Source organism: Lampetra planeri, chromosome 43 (genome assembly GCF_965212315.1).
Source record: "Lampetra planeri chromosome 43, kcLamPlan1.2.h2, whole genome shotgun sequence".
Taxonomy (NCBI): Eukaryota; Metazoa; Chordata; class Hyperoartia; order Petromyzontiformes; family Petromyzontidae; genus Lampetra; species Lampetra planeri.
The window spans coordinates 3059709-3076188 of NC_136149.1; the positions used below are offsets into that span (position 1 = coordinate 3059709).

At 49.9% G+C, this 16480-nt stretch overlaps 1 protein-coding gene across 1 annotated transcript in view; it reads right to left on the reverse strand.

Moving 5' to 3' along the window:
* Positions 1 to 309: 309 nt before the first annotated feature.
* The window catches only part of LOC144732593 (ragulator complex protein LAMTOR4-like), a 68171-nt gene continuing 52000 nt past the window's right edge, over positions 310 to 16480 (reverse strand). Inside the window, exon 4 of the mRNA XM_078614056.1 lies at positions 310 to 2143. Within this exon, the coding sequence (XP_078470182.1) occupies positions 2046 to 2143 (98 nt within the window). The 3' untranslated portion in view covers positions 310 to 2045. The remainder of the gene's footprint in view (positions 2144 to 16480) is intronic.

A 16480-nucleotide genomic window follows, 5' to 3' on the forward strand; every position in this document is an offset into this window, starting at 1 on the left:
AAAAAATACAATTACTTTACTATGCAAGTTAAAAATGTTGTGTTTAAATATTTACGTGTTTTTTTTAATTTAGGGCCCCTTTATTAAAACATCATGCTACAGGCCCCCCACTAGCTTCATCCGGCACTGATGACACCCACACAGCAACTGCGCCCCAGACCACACGTAACCTGGCAGATCCCTCCTCGAAACTCAGCCTCGAGACTCGGTGAGACCTTGCGGGGTAAGACAAAGCCAAGCGCACGCGACATGATGTATTCATGACCGCGCCGCTCCACGCCGTTCCGAGTTTCACGAGACGACGTCGCGTTATTATCCGCGCGCATTTATTTGCAAATTTTGCGGATGTCCACGCGACGAAGGCCCACGCGCAGCGAGCCCACTTACAAATGTATTAGGACCAACGCTGCCACCGTGATCTCCCATAGAAGAAGCAGCAGCAGCAGGAGCAGCGAGTTCGAGCGAAGCTTCCCAAACGTCGCGACGCACTAACAGCGTTCGGTGCGTGGTGAGCGCACGGATGCGTGCGTGAATGCGTGGCAGGGTTCCGTGATGCGTACGTGCCCGACTGTGTTCATAGGCGCTCGCCAACAGCACTTGCCCCGAAGAGTCTGTTAAGGCTATGACGGGGGGAGTGGGATCTTTGTCTTTGTTTGTGTGCGTGCGCGTTTGCGTAACCCCGCGACCCAAGTTCGATTCCCGCTCAAGGCCAACGTCAGTGACGAACATCCGAACCGGTTCTGGGACCTCCCCCCCCTAGGTCGACTCAGCCTTAAATGGATGCCAGGCGCGGTGCTTTGACAACGGCATCGGAGCCCCGTGCTGGCCACCAACCCCTTCGCGTGCCGTTCTCGCCAACAGCACTTGCCCCAGAAGTCTGCCGAGGCTCGGGGGGGGGGGTACCTTTGCCTCTGTATTACGACGTGTGCGTCTGTGTGCGCTGACTTGTCTTGCTCTTCACACGCGCTCGTGCACGTGTGAAGCGCGCGCGTGCGTGCGTGTGTGTGCGTGCGTGTGTGTGCGTGCGTGTGTGTGCATGCGTGTGCGTGCGCGTGCGCGCGTGTGCGTGCGTGTGCGAACGTAGCGCAAAAATACTTTTCACTTTTTCAACAACTTTAGTGCGTGCACACGTGGGGCGTGCGTGGCGCGTGTGCAGCGCCGCGCGCCACGTTCAGCCCACGGGGCTCTCAAACCTGCGGGGTGCGCCCCGGTCGCCTGCCAGAGGGGGGGGGGGGGGGGGAGGGACACAGGATTCTGCGGCAGGGATACCGTGCAGGTGAAATGTTAAAAACGTGTGCGGGGAGCTTCGGCGCCGCGTCGCGGTGACAAAAACGCAGACGGATGCGCAGCGTGAAACACGTGACTTGCTAACACCACAATGACTAGGGGTGTGAATGTGTCGTAAAAATATTTGTGTGTGCTGTTCTCATCCACAATACAAGTTTGTTTGGGATAGATCGTTAAACCCGCCACCACCGACACAGCCAATTACTGGTACAGCACTAACCGGTGTGTTGGTGAGCAAAGCCACAACATTTACAATCTTGAGTACGACGTTTCACCACAAATTACAACTGGCTTAATCAATTAAGCTTGTTGTAATTACTGAAGCTAGTTGCAATTACTGGCGAAATGTCGTACTCAGATTGTAAATGTTGTGGCTTGGCTCTCCAACACACCGGTTAGTGCTGTACTAGTAACGAATTGGCCACGTTCTGTTTACGTGACAAACCTTACTAGTTGGCTGTGTCGGGTGGTGGCGGGTTTAACGACACTTTTATATATTTCCGCGATCTCACCAAAAAAAAGCCTGTATTATGGATGAGATTGGTCGCGAAAGCCGACGTGTTAATACTGGTCTCAGTATGTATATATGTTGAACTTCTTTCGCACCATACATATCCAACCGTGCTGTTCGAAGTAACTTTGGGGGGACCCTGGGAATTGTTGTCTGGATTGGGGGGCCACAACACCAACAAGGCTGGAAACTACTGGGTTTAATAACAGCCACTACCATCGGCGTGAATCGTGATGTCTCCTCGTTCTTATGCTTCCTTGGGACACGACGAAGATCTCTTCCTCTTCACCACGAAAATCTTCTGGCCGGAGACGGTCAGCAAGTAGCTGTGATCTTCAAACATCACTGGGGGAAGAGAGGGGCACAATATCAAAGTGTTACCTTACAAAGCAGTGAACCATCTTGCCGCAGCCTACATCATTTGACATTTTAACACGTAGGCTTTCGCGACCAATATTAGTCATAATTCTGGCGAATTGCCCGATGATGCTGGATGCAATTACCAGCGAAACGTCGTACTCAAATTGTAAATGTTGTGGTTTCATGCTTCAACACACCGGTGGGCTAAAGCAGTGAACTATTTGTCTTTTGTCAACGTGACACTTTTTTACTGATTGGCCGTGTCGGGTGGTGGAGGGTTACGACACATTTATAAATAACGCGATCTAAACCAAAAACGTTGATTATGAATCATTTGACATGCTGTACCCATATGTCCCCTCAAGGTCTACGGGTGACTGAGGTTTGTTCCGTGTAGCCCCCAGGCTACGGAACGCTCTTCCACGTGACATCAGATGGATCTCTCAGAGTCTGTGGACATTTTTTTAAATGCGCCTCAAAACTTATTTATACGCTTCTGCTTATTAAACTTTTAGTTCATTTAGTAAATTATTCATTAAATATATTTATATTATTGTTATGCTGAGTGTCTGCTGCTGCCGTGTCCTGGACAGAGCTTCGAGATTCTTGATGAAAAGCCGCTATATAAATGGAATTATTATGACTAATCAGAGCTCACGTGCTCACGGCAACAAGATTTAAAAGTGTGACTTGCTGCTCGGAGGAGAATTGGAACAGTGCCCCATCTCCTAGGTACACCCCTTGAGCCAGTCATGGGAATTCTTCCTTCCCATGACGGCTGCACGTAGAATAAGGCCTGGTCGTGCAGGAAGTGATGAGAAGGAAACTGGCACCATTTGAACACACGTGTAGGATGGACAACAGCAGGCAAATTAAAAGTGTGGTGTCGGGACAAATGGAAGGAACCGGACGGAGAGGAAGACCTGACATAGAATAGATTCACGGCCACGTAAGAGATTGGTGCCAGAAAGATATTGGCACAAGACAGAGGAAAGTGGGGAAAACAAATATGAAGTGTGCAGTGGATACCTACGGGGCTATCTGCCCCGTGGATCGCGATGATGATGATGATGACGGGGAAAAGTCTATCCATGGGAAAAACGTTGCATTTCCCCATAAAGTCAGTGCCGGATTATCGTAGTAGCACAAGTAGCTAGACATGCTACGGGCCACGCACTTTCAAGGGCCCCGCGCTAAATGCTTTCAAGCTATCAATTCCGGTTCAGTGATTCTGCACTTGCTCTATTACTATAGTACTATACCGCCTTCAACTTTTACGAACGACTGGGTGTTTAAGATTAGCGATTTCTCGTATCATCTGGCTGTATAGCAAATGAAAAAATACAATTACCTTACTATGCAAGTGAAAAATTTGCGTGTTTAAATATTTCCGCGTGTTTTTTTTTTATTTAGGGCCCCTTTATAACATCATGCTACAGGCCCCGCACTCGCTTCATCCGGCACTGCATAAAGTAGTACTGATTTTATCGAGTTCCCGAGGGATGATAGGGGCCGAGTCAACCCCCACACCCCCCTCCCTCCCTCCCAGCCAGGGTTTGAACTCACGACATTCGAATTACGAGCCGCTCACTATACCAGCTGAGCCGAATCGCCGGTTGAAGATCCGCAGGGGTCAATGAATTAAATTTACATGGCAGTAAAAAAAACTAAATGGAATGACATCCTGACCCTGGTAGGGTAAACAGAAAGGGTACATTTCGATTTAATGCTTTCGTGACTGCAGGGATTCATCTTCTTGGTTCTTTCGGTAAAGTCACGTAGAAGGGAAGTAATAAAATAATAAAAATAAAACATAATAAAATGATTCTCACGACGTTTCGGCCGCTTGCGTTGTGGTCGAAACGTCGTGAGAATTATTTTATCATGTTTTATTTTTATTATTTTATTACTTCCCTTCTACGTGACTTTACCGAAAGAACCAAGAAGAAAGGGTACAGGCGCAGCCCTGCAATTGCTTGGTCACGCCACTGCTGAAAAAAGTGCCTCCACTAGCCAGACCTCTAAGAGAGCCCCTCTAGAGGTTTTTGTTTTGGCCTACTCTTCCATACTTGGAAGAGGCGTGAGTAGACCACACTTTACACCTTAACCCACCACCACACGCATCCTGCCAAATCGGCTAACTGCGGTGAACCCACACAACAAAAACGATCGAAGTGCAAAGTCGATAAATGGCACAACTGCCAACCCAAATACAGTAAAACCTTGGATTGCGAGTAACTTGGTCTGCGAGTGTTTTGCAAGACGAGCACATTTTTTAAATAAATATTAATTTGATAAACGAGCGAGGTCTTGCAATACGAGTAGTACGCTTTGTCTGCCGAGCGTCACGTGATCACAACTGATGTACCAGTGCTTTGATATACGAGTGCTTTGATATACGAGTGCTTTGGATGACAAACACGTTTCCGGAACGAAAAATGCTCGCAAACCGAAGGTTTTACTGTAGTTTACCCGTATTCTTGTACAGGGAAATCAAGTTTTGAGGTTCATACGGCGTACAGCCGTTTCAATACGGGCAACACATTTAATTGTGTATTTGTTTGTGTTTCTCCCTTGCGATGGGACTTTGTAGGATGAACGTTGAGATGTATAAGGAGCACGGGCTGACCAATACGGTCTGAGTTGGTCTGTAATAAGGTACGGCACTGACAATGGGTTGACAGGTATGTAGTGTACTCTTTGGTTCTTTCGGTAAAGTCACGTAGGTAGAAAAATAAAATAAAATAAAAAATAATATATCGACCGCTTGTGTTGCGATCGAAACGTCGTGATATATTTTAATTTAATTTTCTACCCACGTGACTTTACCAAAAGAACCAAAGCGTATAGATTCCTGCAGTCACGAAAGCTTCAAATCAAGATAGGTATGTAGTGGCAAGATGCTAAACAAGAATTAAACAAATAAGAAGCCGCTGCGCACAATCGAAAACGTTCCCGCTGACGCCGCGCTTTAAACGACGGCGACGACGACGAGAGGATTGGAGCGCGGCGCCGCTGTCGGCTGGCGGATCATCGCACGCCACCTGTGGGGGGGGGGGAGACGATGATGGGGGGAATCCGCACTCTCAGAGCCGCCGCTTCAATCGCCGTCGCCGGCGCAACGCCGAACGGCGACCCTCCCCCCCAACCCCCGCTTCTCCTGCGTCGTTCGTCCGATGAAGAATACGGCTTTTAAAAAAAACAAAAGACGAACATGTTTTCGCTGTCAAGCGTTGGGCTCTCACCAAAAGCGTTGAGACTCTAAGCGCAGGGCGACAATGCTTTGGTGTTGCCGCACGCGCACGCACACGCACGTGCGCGTGAACAGTCGTTGTGACAGCGGTGAGCTAGGTCGACTCGGCCTTAAATGGGTATCTGGTGCGGTGTGTAAAAAACAACAAACACATCAGCACTCTGGAGACAAAGGCGGCCGGGCGCGGTGCTGGCCACCCACCCCCTTCATGTGCCGTGCCGCTAACAGCCACTTGCCACTACGGACTGTCAAGGCTACACCCGTTAGGATCTTTGTCTTTGTGACTGTGCAGGAAACTTCAAACGAGGCATAGTTGAGATCCTGGCTTCATCCCGGGTGGGATTTGAATCTCCGCTGTGCTGACTTCGGCATTCTGTCACTCTCTCTGAAAGCCCCCCCCACCCCCCACCCCCGCGAGCGAGAGTGGGACAATCTCAGCCACCGGCACGATATTTAACCGCGCTCAACCGTTATCCGCACGGAATCGATAGGGGTAGTTTCATTTGTTGTTGTTGTTGTTGAACCGGGTGAGAAGTCAAGAGACCAGAGGTAAGAGTGCATGCAGGGGAGTAGGGTGAGATGAGAGGGGGAAAGTGCGTGGAGGGGAGTAGAGAGATGAAAGGGGAGAGGCAGGAGAGTGTGGGGGGGGGGGGGTAGAGTGAGATGAGAGGGGAGAGGTAGGAGAGTGCGTGGGTGAGTAGAGTGAGATGAGAGGGGAGAGGTAGGAGAGTGCGTGGAGGGGAGTGGATTGAGATCAGAGGTAGGAGAGTGCGTGGAGGGGAGTGGAGTGAGATGAGAGGGGAGAGGGAGGAGAGTGCGTGGAGAGGAGTAGAGTGAGATGAGAGGGGAGAGGTAGGAGAGTGTGGGGGGGGGGGGTAGAGTGAGATGAGAAGGGAGAGATAGGAGAGTGCGTGGAGGGGAGTAGAGTGAGATGAGAGGGGAGAGGTAGGAGAGTGCGTGGAGGGGAGTGGAGTGAGATGAGAGGGGAGAGGTAGGAGAGTGCGTGGAGGGGAGTAGAGTGAGATGAGAGGGATCTTGAAGACGGCAAGGAGGGGGGTGGGGGAGGCACGAGGCTCGTCGTTCAGAGTTCAGTCGTCGCTGCTGTCTGCACCGGGCCCCCCCTCCCATGTCCCCGGTTTGCGGAACCGGATTCCGTTATCGGCGCTCGGCGCAATCTCGGCAGCTGCCACTAACGAGCCGTGACACCGAGTGGGTGGCTGGCAACGCACCACGACCCCCCCCCCACCCCCGGTGTTGTTTTGCAACATTCGATGTGGGGGTCGGGGGGGGGTGAGATAGGAGCTGGCGAGAGAGGCGGCTCGTCCCCTCCGCCGGTTGGCCATGAGCCAGCGGTGGCAACTTCCACGTTCTCATGGCGGGCGGGCGGCCAGGCTGTCCACGGTGGGCGGCTAACCGTCGACTTGATCCACCACGTGGCGCGTGATCGACCGAGTTGGGCCACAATACCGGAATCTGATTGCCAACCATTACGAACGGCCGGCTAATCGTGGCCGGTGTAGTGCCGTGCACCTCAAGCGGTCCGCCTCCTGAACCTCTTTTCGTTCCTCTCTCAAAGCCTCACCTCAAAGCCTCACTTCTCCATCCACTTCCCTGCCCCTCACCCCTCCACTCCTTCCCGTCCCTTCCCTGTAGCCCATTCGTGACTTCTGTGCGCCTTCGGACGCTCGTTCCTCAGCCCTCGCACGCCCTTGCCATCTCAATCACTCGAGTTTTTATTACGGGTTTTTGGTAGTTATGTAAAGCGATTTGAGCTAAGGCGCTCTATAAATATAAGATGAGATGATCAGGATGATGCGAGATGTTAACTCCCTCGCCTGGTATGCAGGAGGTCGTCGGTTCGATCCCGACTCTGACGCCTGCTGCTGTATATTTGGAGTTTGTGTGTCTCTCTCTCTCCACGTGGTGGTATGGATTTTTCTCAACGTAATGCGCTTAGGGTATTTGGCTGCTATACATGTCCACGTGATAAGCCACTTTGTTGAGCTATCATTTGTGGCCAGGTCGCTTCTGAAAAACAGCTGTATAGCTCAGTGTGGCCTGACCTGGTAACAAAAAAAAAAGTTTAATAGTTTAATTTTTTAACAGCGTAACGGTTGGCACAACTCTAGTCGGCCACCAGTTGGATCTCCCGGCGCGGCAGCTGAAACGACGGGGTAGGTTTCTTAAAACCCCCCGCCGCCTTTGTCCACTGGGCAGTACAAACGGGAATCACCGGCTAGGCAGGTCGCGTGCGGTTGGGTTCAAGTGTGGGTACTGCCACCTCTTCCAAGGCGGCTGGCTCTCCTTGTAAGAGATGCCCTCGGGCAGCAGTGTCGTGAGCAAGCAATTGCAGGGGCTGCACCGTTACCTGTTGATAATCTCCTCCGACAAATGACTCGTATTCTTAAATCCTTTATATTAAGTTCACTTGCTTGCTTGCGCGCTTACGACCGTGCAAATCTTTCGGTCGTTTTTTAACCCACTTCCCGTGATCCAATCGAGCTGACATTTTCCACACAGACTCGTTGTGCGTGACAAAATGTTACACTTTTTAGGACAAAAATATAATATTTAATTACCAATTGCTTAATGGTGCCATGCAATCATCTGACCCATAGGTGGCAGCCATCTCAAGCCAGAGGATGAGAGGACTCTAGCCGCCACGCATATAAAGGATTTATAGTGAAAAACTTTGTTTTTACGGGTTATACTTGTATCACTTGCAATTGAGTGGTCATTTTATTGCTGCATCGGCTGTTCCCTGTCAAAGTCTCGCCGAGGCTGAAAACACATTTGCTTTGGGTTTTCTTCATTTTGAAAATTCCCTTTTCGAGTATATTAATTTGTTTCATTGCATGCGGGTGTGTGTGTGTTGGGGGAGCAGTAGTGGAGCGTTTAGCGCGCTGCGCTATCCCCGCTCACCGCCAACACCAGTGATGATTATCTGAACCGGTCCTGGGCCTCCCCTAGGTCGACTCAGCCTCAAATGAGTACCTGGTGCGGTGTGTAAACATCGCCACTGGGGAGACAAAGGCGGTCGGGCATGGTGCTGGCCACCCACCCCTTCGTGTACCGTTCCAGCCTTCATAGGTGCTCGCTAACAGCACTTGCCCCAACATTCTATTAAAGGCTATACGGGGGGGGGGGGATCTTTGTCTTTGTTGTGAGGAATTGCAGAGAAAACCCCAGCATACGGGTGGGGGGGGCAGCACTTGAAACAACTCTGCAGCTGTGTCGGCTGCAACGACGCTGCCCTCCACACCGACCAAGCGCTGTGGTGCGCGCCAGCCTCGCCTGCACTTTGGGCTCATCAGCCACTCCAGGTGCCGCCGCTGAACCCCCACCGCCCCCCCCCCCCCCCCCGCGCAAAGCGACGCGCTTTGCTCCGTCGCTTTTACGGCAAGCGATAAAGCGACTTGGAATGATGCTCCGTGCACGTCCTACTTGATGTGCTACCGCCAGTGTGTGTGGGGGGGGGGGGGTGGCGAGGGGTGGGTTGGTGGTTGGGGCTATAATAATGGGGCGCACAAGCAGCCCGAGTGGTATCGTGTTAGGACGGTTGAAAATATTGACCTCGAGAATCGATCGTTGGCCAAACTTTTGGACGTTTCGTCATTCGCTTTCAAAGACGTGCAAACGCGTCGCAATCTCTGTTTTTCGTGCAAATTCAAAGCAATTTGCGTCCGCGTCAAACTTTCCCGTGCGCCGCGTGCCCTTTCCTCAAAGACGTCAGCAATCGTGGCGTCTCCTTCCACTTGCCTCTGTCGGCGGTGTTTGACTCGGGAACTCTGCGACGATGGATATTCCCAGCTGCGGCATCCAGTCGTTCAATTCGCTCGTTGTTACTCGATTGGCTCGTCTTCCTCCGCTGCGTGTAGCTCCTAATGTTCAATGTTCCAGTGAGTGATTGGTAAGGGATACGTTTGCAAAATGGCCAAATGGCTGAGCCGACGTTGCTGACATTTTGGGTTTGAATCTGGAATCCCGGCCCGCCTGTGATTGAGCCGGGCTCCCAAGTGCGGTGAGCTGATGGTCTACGTGCGTGATCACCGCCGACTGCACCTCCGATTAGGACGGTTGGCTACAAAACCCCGTACAACGAGTTGCTATTTCACACTCAGTGTGGCTAAAGTCCGGCTCTTGAGATTTTAAATAAAAGTTTTGGCTGCTGTGCGATGTCCACCGATCTCACAGCAGAATGCAGCGGGGGGGGGGGGGGGGGGAGCAGTACAACCCCATCTTGTGCGAGGATAAACGTCCCACTTGAAGGGTTTTCTGGAATACGTTCTGTGAAAAGCTCACGCAATGTCCCACAAAATGTATTTTTCGATTTAAAGCTTTCGTGACTGCAGGGATTCATCTTCTTGGTTCTTTCGGTAAAGTCACGTAGAATGGAAAAAAAAAATATGAAACAATAAAACATTATAAAATAAAAAATATATTATAATAATATATTTAAATAATATTCAAAAAATGTAGTATGTTTTATTTTTATTATTTTATTATTTCCATTCTACATGACTTTACCGAAAGAACCGAGAAGAAAAATGTATTTTGTCATCATTATTACCGCTACGCTTGTTTTACCCAGGAAAGCCTCGCCGAGTCTCAAGACACGCTTTCAGACAGTCCTCTCAAGCTGTTATGTGCTTCACATTTTTTCTTGCTGTTGCAAATTTGCAGCGTGACGCCCGGCACGGCAAAACGGGGCCTGCCCTCGCGATCGACGTCGCGCTGATCTTTTGACGAGTGATGCGGACGGCGCCTGGTGGCGTTATTGCGACGGTAAACGCGCAGAATTAATCAGGCCCGGGCCTGCTGGATGCGAACCTCTGCAACAACGAGCAATGTCGCCTGGGCCTCCGGGGGTCACCGCCTCCCCGAGAAAATTTTCAGAACGGATACTGCGGCTCGTGACAAAGAGCGCAACGGGGATGCAACACTTTGGGGAGAAGGGTGTGGAAAATCATCGGAGACATTTTTTCAAATCAAGAAATGTTTTTTTTTTCAAATCGAGACATTTTTGTTTCAAAACCGTTCGTTGAAGTGGCTGGGCGATGGTAAACCAAACTGCCGCACGCCCTTCAAAAAAAACAAAAAGGCAACGAAAACCAACAACAAGGACGACGTAAGATGAAGATAAGATTCCGTTTTAAAACGCTGACGTGCCCAACGTCTCTCCCTGCCGTCGTCTTACCGTGGGGGGACAAGGTCACGGACCCACCGTGCAGCTTAACCGCTACGGGAAGAAAAGTCGCGGGCGGTGAAGGATCCAAACGGCCGCCACTCTACAACCGCCCACTCCACCGCCGCCGCCGCCACCGAGATACGGAGCCACAAAAATCTGCACCGAGCGGCGTGGTGAAGAATGGCCAAACAAACAAGCACGGCTACGTACGGTGCGAAAGACGTTCTACATACGTACGTACGGCATGGAAAGGCTTCATCCAGCAGTGGATTGAGAAAACGGTGTACGTACGGTGCGTTGTCGTATCACTGAGTGTCGTCGTCATTTCAGTAAACGGCCTTTATTGAGGACAGAGGGAAGGGCGGAAAGGTTATCTTGTGTTATTTGCTTTGCCGCACGTGACGCAGGAGAATTGCCGAGTCCATTTGCATCGGGAATGAAAGCAATAGACTCACTGACAGCGGCTCAGGCCTTGACCAGCCTTGCCATCTCAACTGACAAGATCGCGAGATCCCGGTGCAGGGGTCAAAGTCGGCCGATTGCTCTCCTCCAAGGTCGAGGGTGAAGAAAAAAAAGAAGAAAGCCGGCTTTTTTTTGATAAGACAACTGCGGTTGCCCAACGGGGAGAGAGAGAACAGAGAGACCGTCCCCAATCCCCTGCCATAAAAATGTGGAGTTTCCACCAATGTCTCGGGGTGCTCGGCAGAGGCAAGCGATGCCGCCGCACGTCTTTTGACGGAGGCAGCGACATCACGGCCTCGCAGTCGAGCAGGGAGACGCGTACGTACAGCCGGGCGTGCTCGTGGTGGCGGCTACGCACGCGGTCTGTAACCCAGCGAGGGTCGGTGGATCGCACGCACGGTGCCTGCTGTGCCTGTTGGATGAACACGGCCCTGCGGGTGTAGGTTGGCGGACGCTGCTTGGCGTTGCTTCTCTTTCGTGTCGATGAGTTTTTGCTATTTCGACCCGTGCCACATTTTACGGCTCCGGAGAAAAACGACAAAAGTATATTCTTGGTTCTTTCGGTAAAGTCACGTAGAAGGGAAATAATAAAATAATATGAATATAAAACAACAAAAATTCTCACGACGTTTCGACTGCAACACAAGCAATCATCAAATGCTGTGAAATTTGAAAAAAAGTGGCGGTTTTTCCTAACGTTAGGAAAAACCGCCACTTTTTTCAAATTTTCTTGCTGTGGATTTCACACCTGATGATGATTGCTTGTGTTGCAGTCGAAACGTCGTGATAATTTTTATTGTTTCATATTAATATATTTTATTATTTCCCTTCTACGTGACTTTACCGAAAAAAACAAGAATATGAATCCCTGCAGTCACGAAATCTTTAAATCAAAACAAAAGTATACTCAAGAAACTCAATCCCTGACATCAGAGTGGGTTTTTATCTCACCTTGGTTAACATTTTGGAGGGGGGGGGGAGGGTGCAGAGGGAGTGGCGGATGGGTTGGGGACTGGAAGATAAAAAATATGAGGACAGATAAATGTACCACGGGGTGCGAGTCACTTCTCATCTCGTCGTTTTATGGTCTATTTGCTCGCTTTAACTCCAGAGGCAACAACGCGCTGAATGCCAATCTCTCTCGCCGTGCCAGTACGCTCGCGTCAATCATTGACACGCCGTTATGATACCCTGCCCAGAATACACAGGTGCATCCTATCCATTTGTTTATAAACCTGGCCATGTGATTATTTTACACGTACCTGCTATGAAGAAAAAGTAGGGCGACTGCCCGAAACGCACACTGCACTACACAATACACTACACACGCTTTACACATTCTACACGACATCCTACGCTGCACACACTTTACACCACACTATACACTACACCAGCGGTGGACAACCTGCGTCCCGCTGTGCCCCTCCGCGTGGTGGGCAGGCCTCGGTGTGTCTAGGGCGCTGCGCGGGGCCATGATGATGGGTGCACAAGCGCCGTGGCCAACTAACTCGCCTGGGTTGCACATTCACCGAATCAGGAGGGTGCAGTTACTCACACGCTCTGCTATTATTATTTGGTTCTTTCGGTTAAGTCACGTCTAAAGATAAAATAATAAATTAAATTAAATAATAAAAGACTATTATTTAATTTAATTTATTATTTTATCTTTAGACGTGACTTAACCGAAAGAACCAAATAATAATTCCTGCAGTCACGAAAGTTCTAAAATTAAGATTATTATTATTATTACTATTGCTACTACCGTGAACTCGTTGACCCAGGAAAGTCTCGCTGAGTCTCAGGACATTTTTTCAGTGTGTGTGTGTGGGGGGGGGGGGGCGATGCTGCTATGTGTAATTGCAATTTGCGGTTTTCTATCATCGCGTACGACGGCAGTACGGCTCAGGAGGTAAATGCCAATGTCTAGGTCTGCTGCTGGGCATGACGAGAGGGCTTTAGGAGAAAGAGTTTGTGTAGTTTTGGTCGAACTTCTGCGGTTTCATAATCAACGTTTTTGGGTTTAGATCGCGTTATTTATAAATGTGTCGTAACCCTCCACCACCCGACACGGCCAATCAGTAAAAAAGTGTCACGTTGACAAAAGACAAAATAGTTCACTGCTTTAGCCCACCGGTGTGTTGAAGCGTGAAACCACAACATTGACAATTTTTGAGTACGACGTTTCGCTGGTAATTGCATCCAGCATCATCGGGCAATTCGCCAGAATTCTGCGGCTTGTCCATCGATGTATCTCTGTGGGTCTCGATGAGTCTCGATGGGTTTACTGTGCGGTCCACAGTTTGGGTTGCATACCCACAGTCGCGCTACTGTGGATTATCTTGAATTTTCCATTCGACAAGGAGATGCGTGCATCAGCCCGTAGATGTTTCTGATGCGGTCGATCGTCTCACCGGTCGTCTTCGAAGAATGCCAAAGTCAGGAGGTTTGGGTGTCCAATGAGGTGTTCAAGCTGCAGGCATTAATTCTGCAATGCTGCACAGTTGACATGTGGCCCTACAAGATCTGCCCTCACAGATTCATGAAGTCATTTGAGCGAATGCCTATTTTACCCAGGAAGGCCTCACTGTATCTCTAAATATAATTTTTTTGTTAAATTGGTCCTGCCAAGTTTTCGCAATCCATGTTGTTATTCGTTATCCCAATTAAGTAATTTGCAGGGGATTAGCCGTGAACCGCCAATAATCCGCAAATTACAAGGATTTATGGATTATTGGATCGCAAATTATTGGATTTCTGCGGTAACTTTTCGTGTCGTTTGGGCCAATAGCGGTCACACCACGCCTGCGTGTGTTTAGCTATGGAGGAGGCTCGTGAAGGACGCTACTGCTGCTGGGCAGTTGGAGGTAAACGCCCTCCAGCAACAACGGTGGGCAGTGGAGCGACGCTCGCAACAACGTGCGGAGCGCCGGGCGGCTAAAACGCAGCAAGTTGGCATGGTAGGTGGCACACTTGGGTTCATCGGCCACTCATCTCAGTCAGTCGAGCCAAAGCGCCTGCTGGGTCTGTCCCGTGACCTCCTGCCAGCGGGCGTTCGACACTTCACGTGGCCTTAACGTGCACATGGCCTGGCACAAGCGCCGCGGTGACGTCACCGCCACTTATGGCGAGTGGCGGTTGTTGTTGTTGTTTAGCTACGGGAGGAAACCTAGAACCCGGAGGAAAGCCGTGCAGAATAAGAGGGAGATCATTCAGACTCCACACAGAAAGGCCATGCTCGTGTTGGGCATCAAACCCAGGATCCACTTTCTGTGAGGCACCACACCAACGCGATTGTCGTGTGACAATCTCACCGTCACAGCGTGAGAGGCTTGAATGAGCAAAGTTGCATTGCCAGTGAGCTTGCGAGTAACTATGCAATTGTTCATCATTAGACCTCCTTTGCCAGTACCAAAATATAATAATGGGGTTTTCCCCCTTTTTTTTCTGGCCACAAAACTGAAACCTTTTTACAAGGTTTAATGTCTGCATTAACCACGATACTTGCAGCCAAAATGCAAACAAAAACACACTATGATAAAAGGCCTTTTGGCGTCCTCTGGTCGAGCACCAATTGAGTCGAGGCTCAAAAGAAAGCCGTCCCTTGGTGTGGACCAATCAGTTTCAAGGACAATGCATATATTATCATAGTGTGTTTTTGTTTGCATTTTGACTGCAAATATTGTGGTTAATGCAGACCTGAATCCTTGTAAAAAAAGGTTTCAGTTTTGTTGCCAGAAAAAAGGGGGAAAACCCTATTTTTATATTTTGGTTCTGGCAAAGGAGGTCTAATGATGTAGATGTTCACCCTGAACCCTCATTACTTTGATAGTGCATTGTCTTTGAGCTGTACGCCTTTTGGCGTCCTCTGGTCTAGCACCAATTGGGTCGAGGCTCAAAAGAATGCCTTCCCTTGGTGTGGACCAATCAGTTTCAAGGACAATGCATATATTATCAGTGTTTTTTTGTTTGTATTTTGACTGCAAATATTGTGGTTAATGCAGACATGAATCCTTGTAAAAAAAGGTTTCAGTTTTGTTGCCAGAAAAAAGGGGAAAACCCTATTATTACGCAATTGTTCATTTGTGCGGGAACATCGACTCACCCGCCAGTCAACGAACGCGTTCATTTAGCTAATTCTTCTGATGATTCATTCACTGAATCGATTGCAATTTTCACAAAATCTATAAATTGCCCTACCCGCCGAAGCCCAAGTGTCTCTCGCTGGCTCATCTCCGTTGGGGGCCCTTGGTCAGCGGTGGAAATTCCCCATTCCTATGGCAAGGGTTTTCCGGCTGGACATACGGGCGCTGCCACCCTTCGGCAGGGCTGCCCCGGGGCAGCTGTTAACGCCCGGCCCACCCTCTGGTCCAGCACTCGTGATGAAAGAATGTGCGCTCGTTTATTCACTGACAGATCGATTGATTTATTGTCCGCTCAATCGATCCATCGATTAACTCTACCAATGAACAGCTTTATTTAATGAACTATCCACATCTTCGAGTCGCGTGGGCCAGGCCCTCCGTTGGGACGTTTTGTCCACTTCCGTGTGAATGGAGCGTTTGCCTCCGCGCGCGTGGGAGGGGGGGGAACCCGGAGTGCCCGGAGAAAACCCACCACGTGTACTGGGGGTGTGTGGGGTTGGAAAGCAGTCAACGGGGGGGTCGGTAATCTACTTGCTGCCCTGTCATCTCGTTTACCCTGCTTTTATGGCTTTATTTTGGTGATTTTCGAAAAGTGTTTTGGTTTGGCCATGTTTGTTTGTTGTAGTACAGAGGTAGACTGAAATTCCCCATTCCTATGGTGGTTGTTGTTGTTTGACTTGCATCCCACTGATATATTTGCACAGGGTTGGTGTACGGTGATTTTTTCTGCAATATTTTGCTGTCTTTTCTTGGATTTTCTGTTTGCACATATTCACTTTAAGATGATTTCTTGTTCATGTTTTTGTTTTTTGTTTGTTGCGGTTGCACCCGATTCAAGAGCCGAATGGCTCACAGGGCTATACCTAATAAATGAACCTTGAACTTTGAACTTTACACGGTTGTTCATTCGCGTTGCTCCCCTTTGCGTTCTCCCGTTCGTGCCACTCGTCGTCGCCGCTGCTGCTGGGCGCGGTGTCCGACGTTTCGCTCCACGTGCCGGGAGCCGCTTCTTTGGGAGGAACTCGGCTCTGCAGCAGCGACGAGCAGCATCCGCCGACGAAGGCCGCGCACTAACCGAGCGGCTATGAACGCCGGCCGCTTACTTCGGTTCCCGAAGAAGCTCCCAGGACGCGGAGCGAAACGTCGGACGTCACGCCGAACAACGACGAGCGGCACGACGCGAAATCCCTTCGCAGAGCTTCGTTGTCCGTTATTTTTCTTGTCGTCGTACGGCCGCTGATGTAGACGCAGAACAACAACTGCAATTTCACATTCAG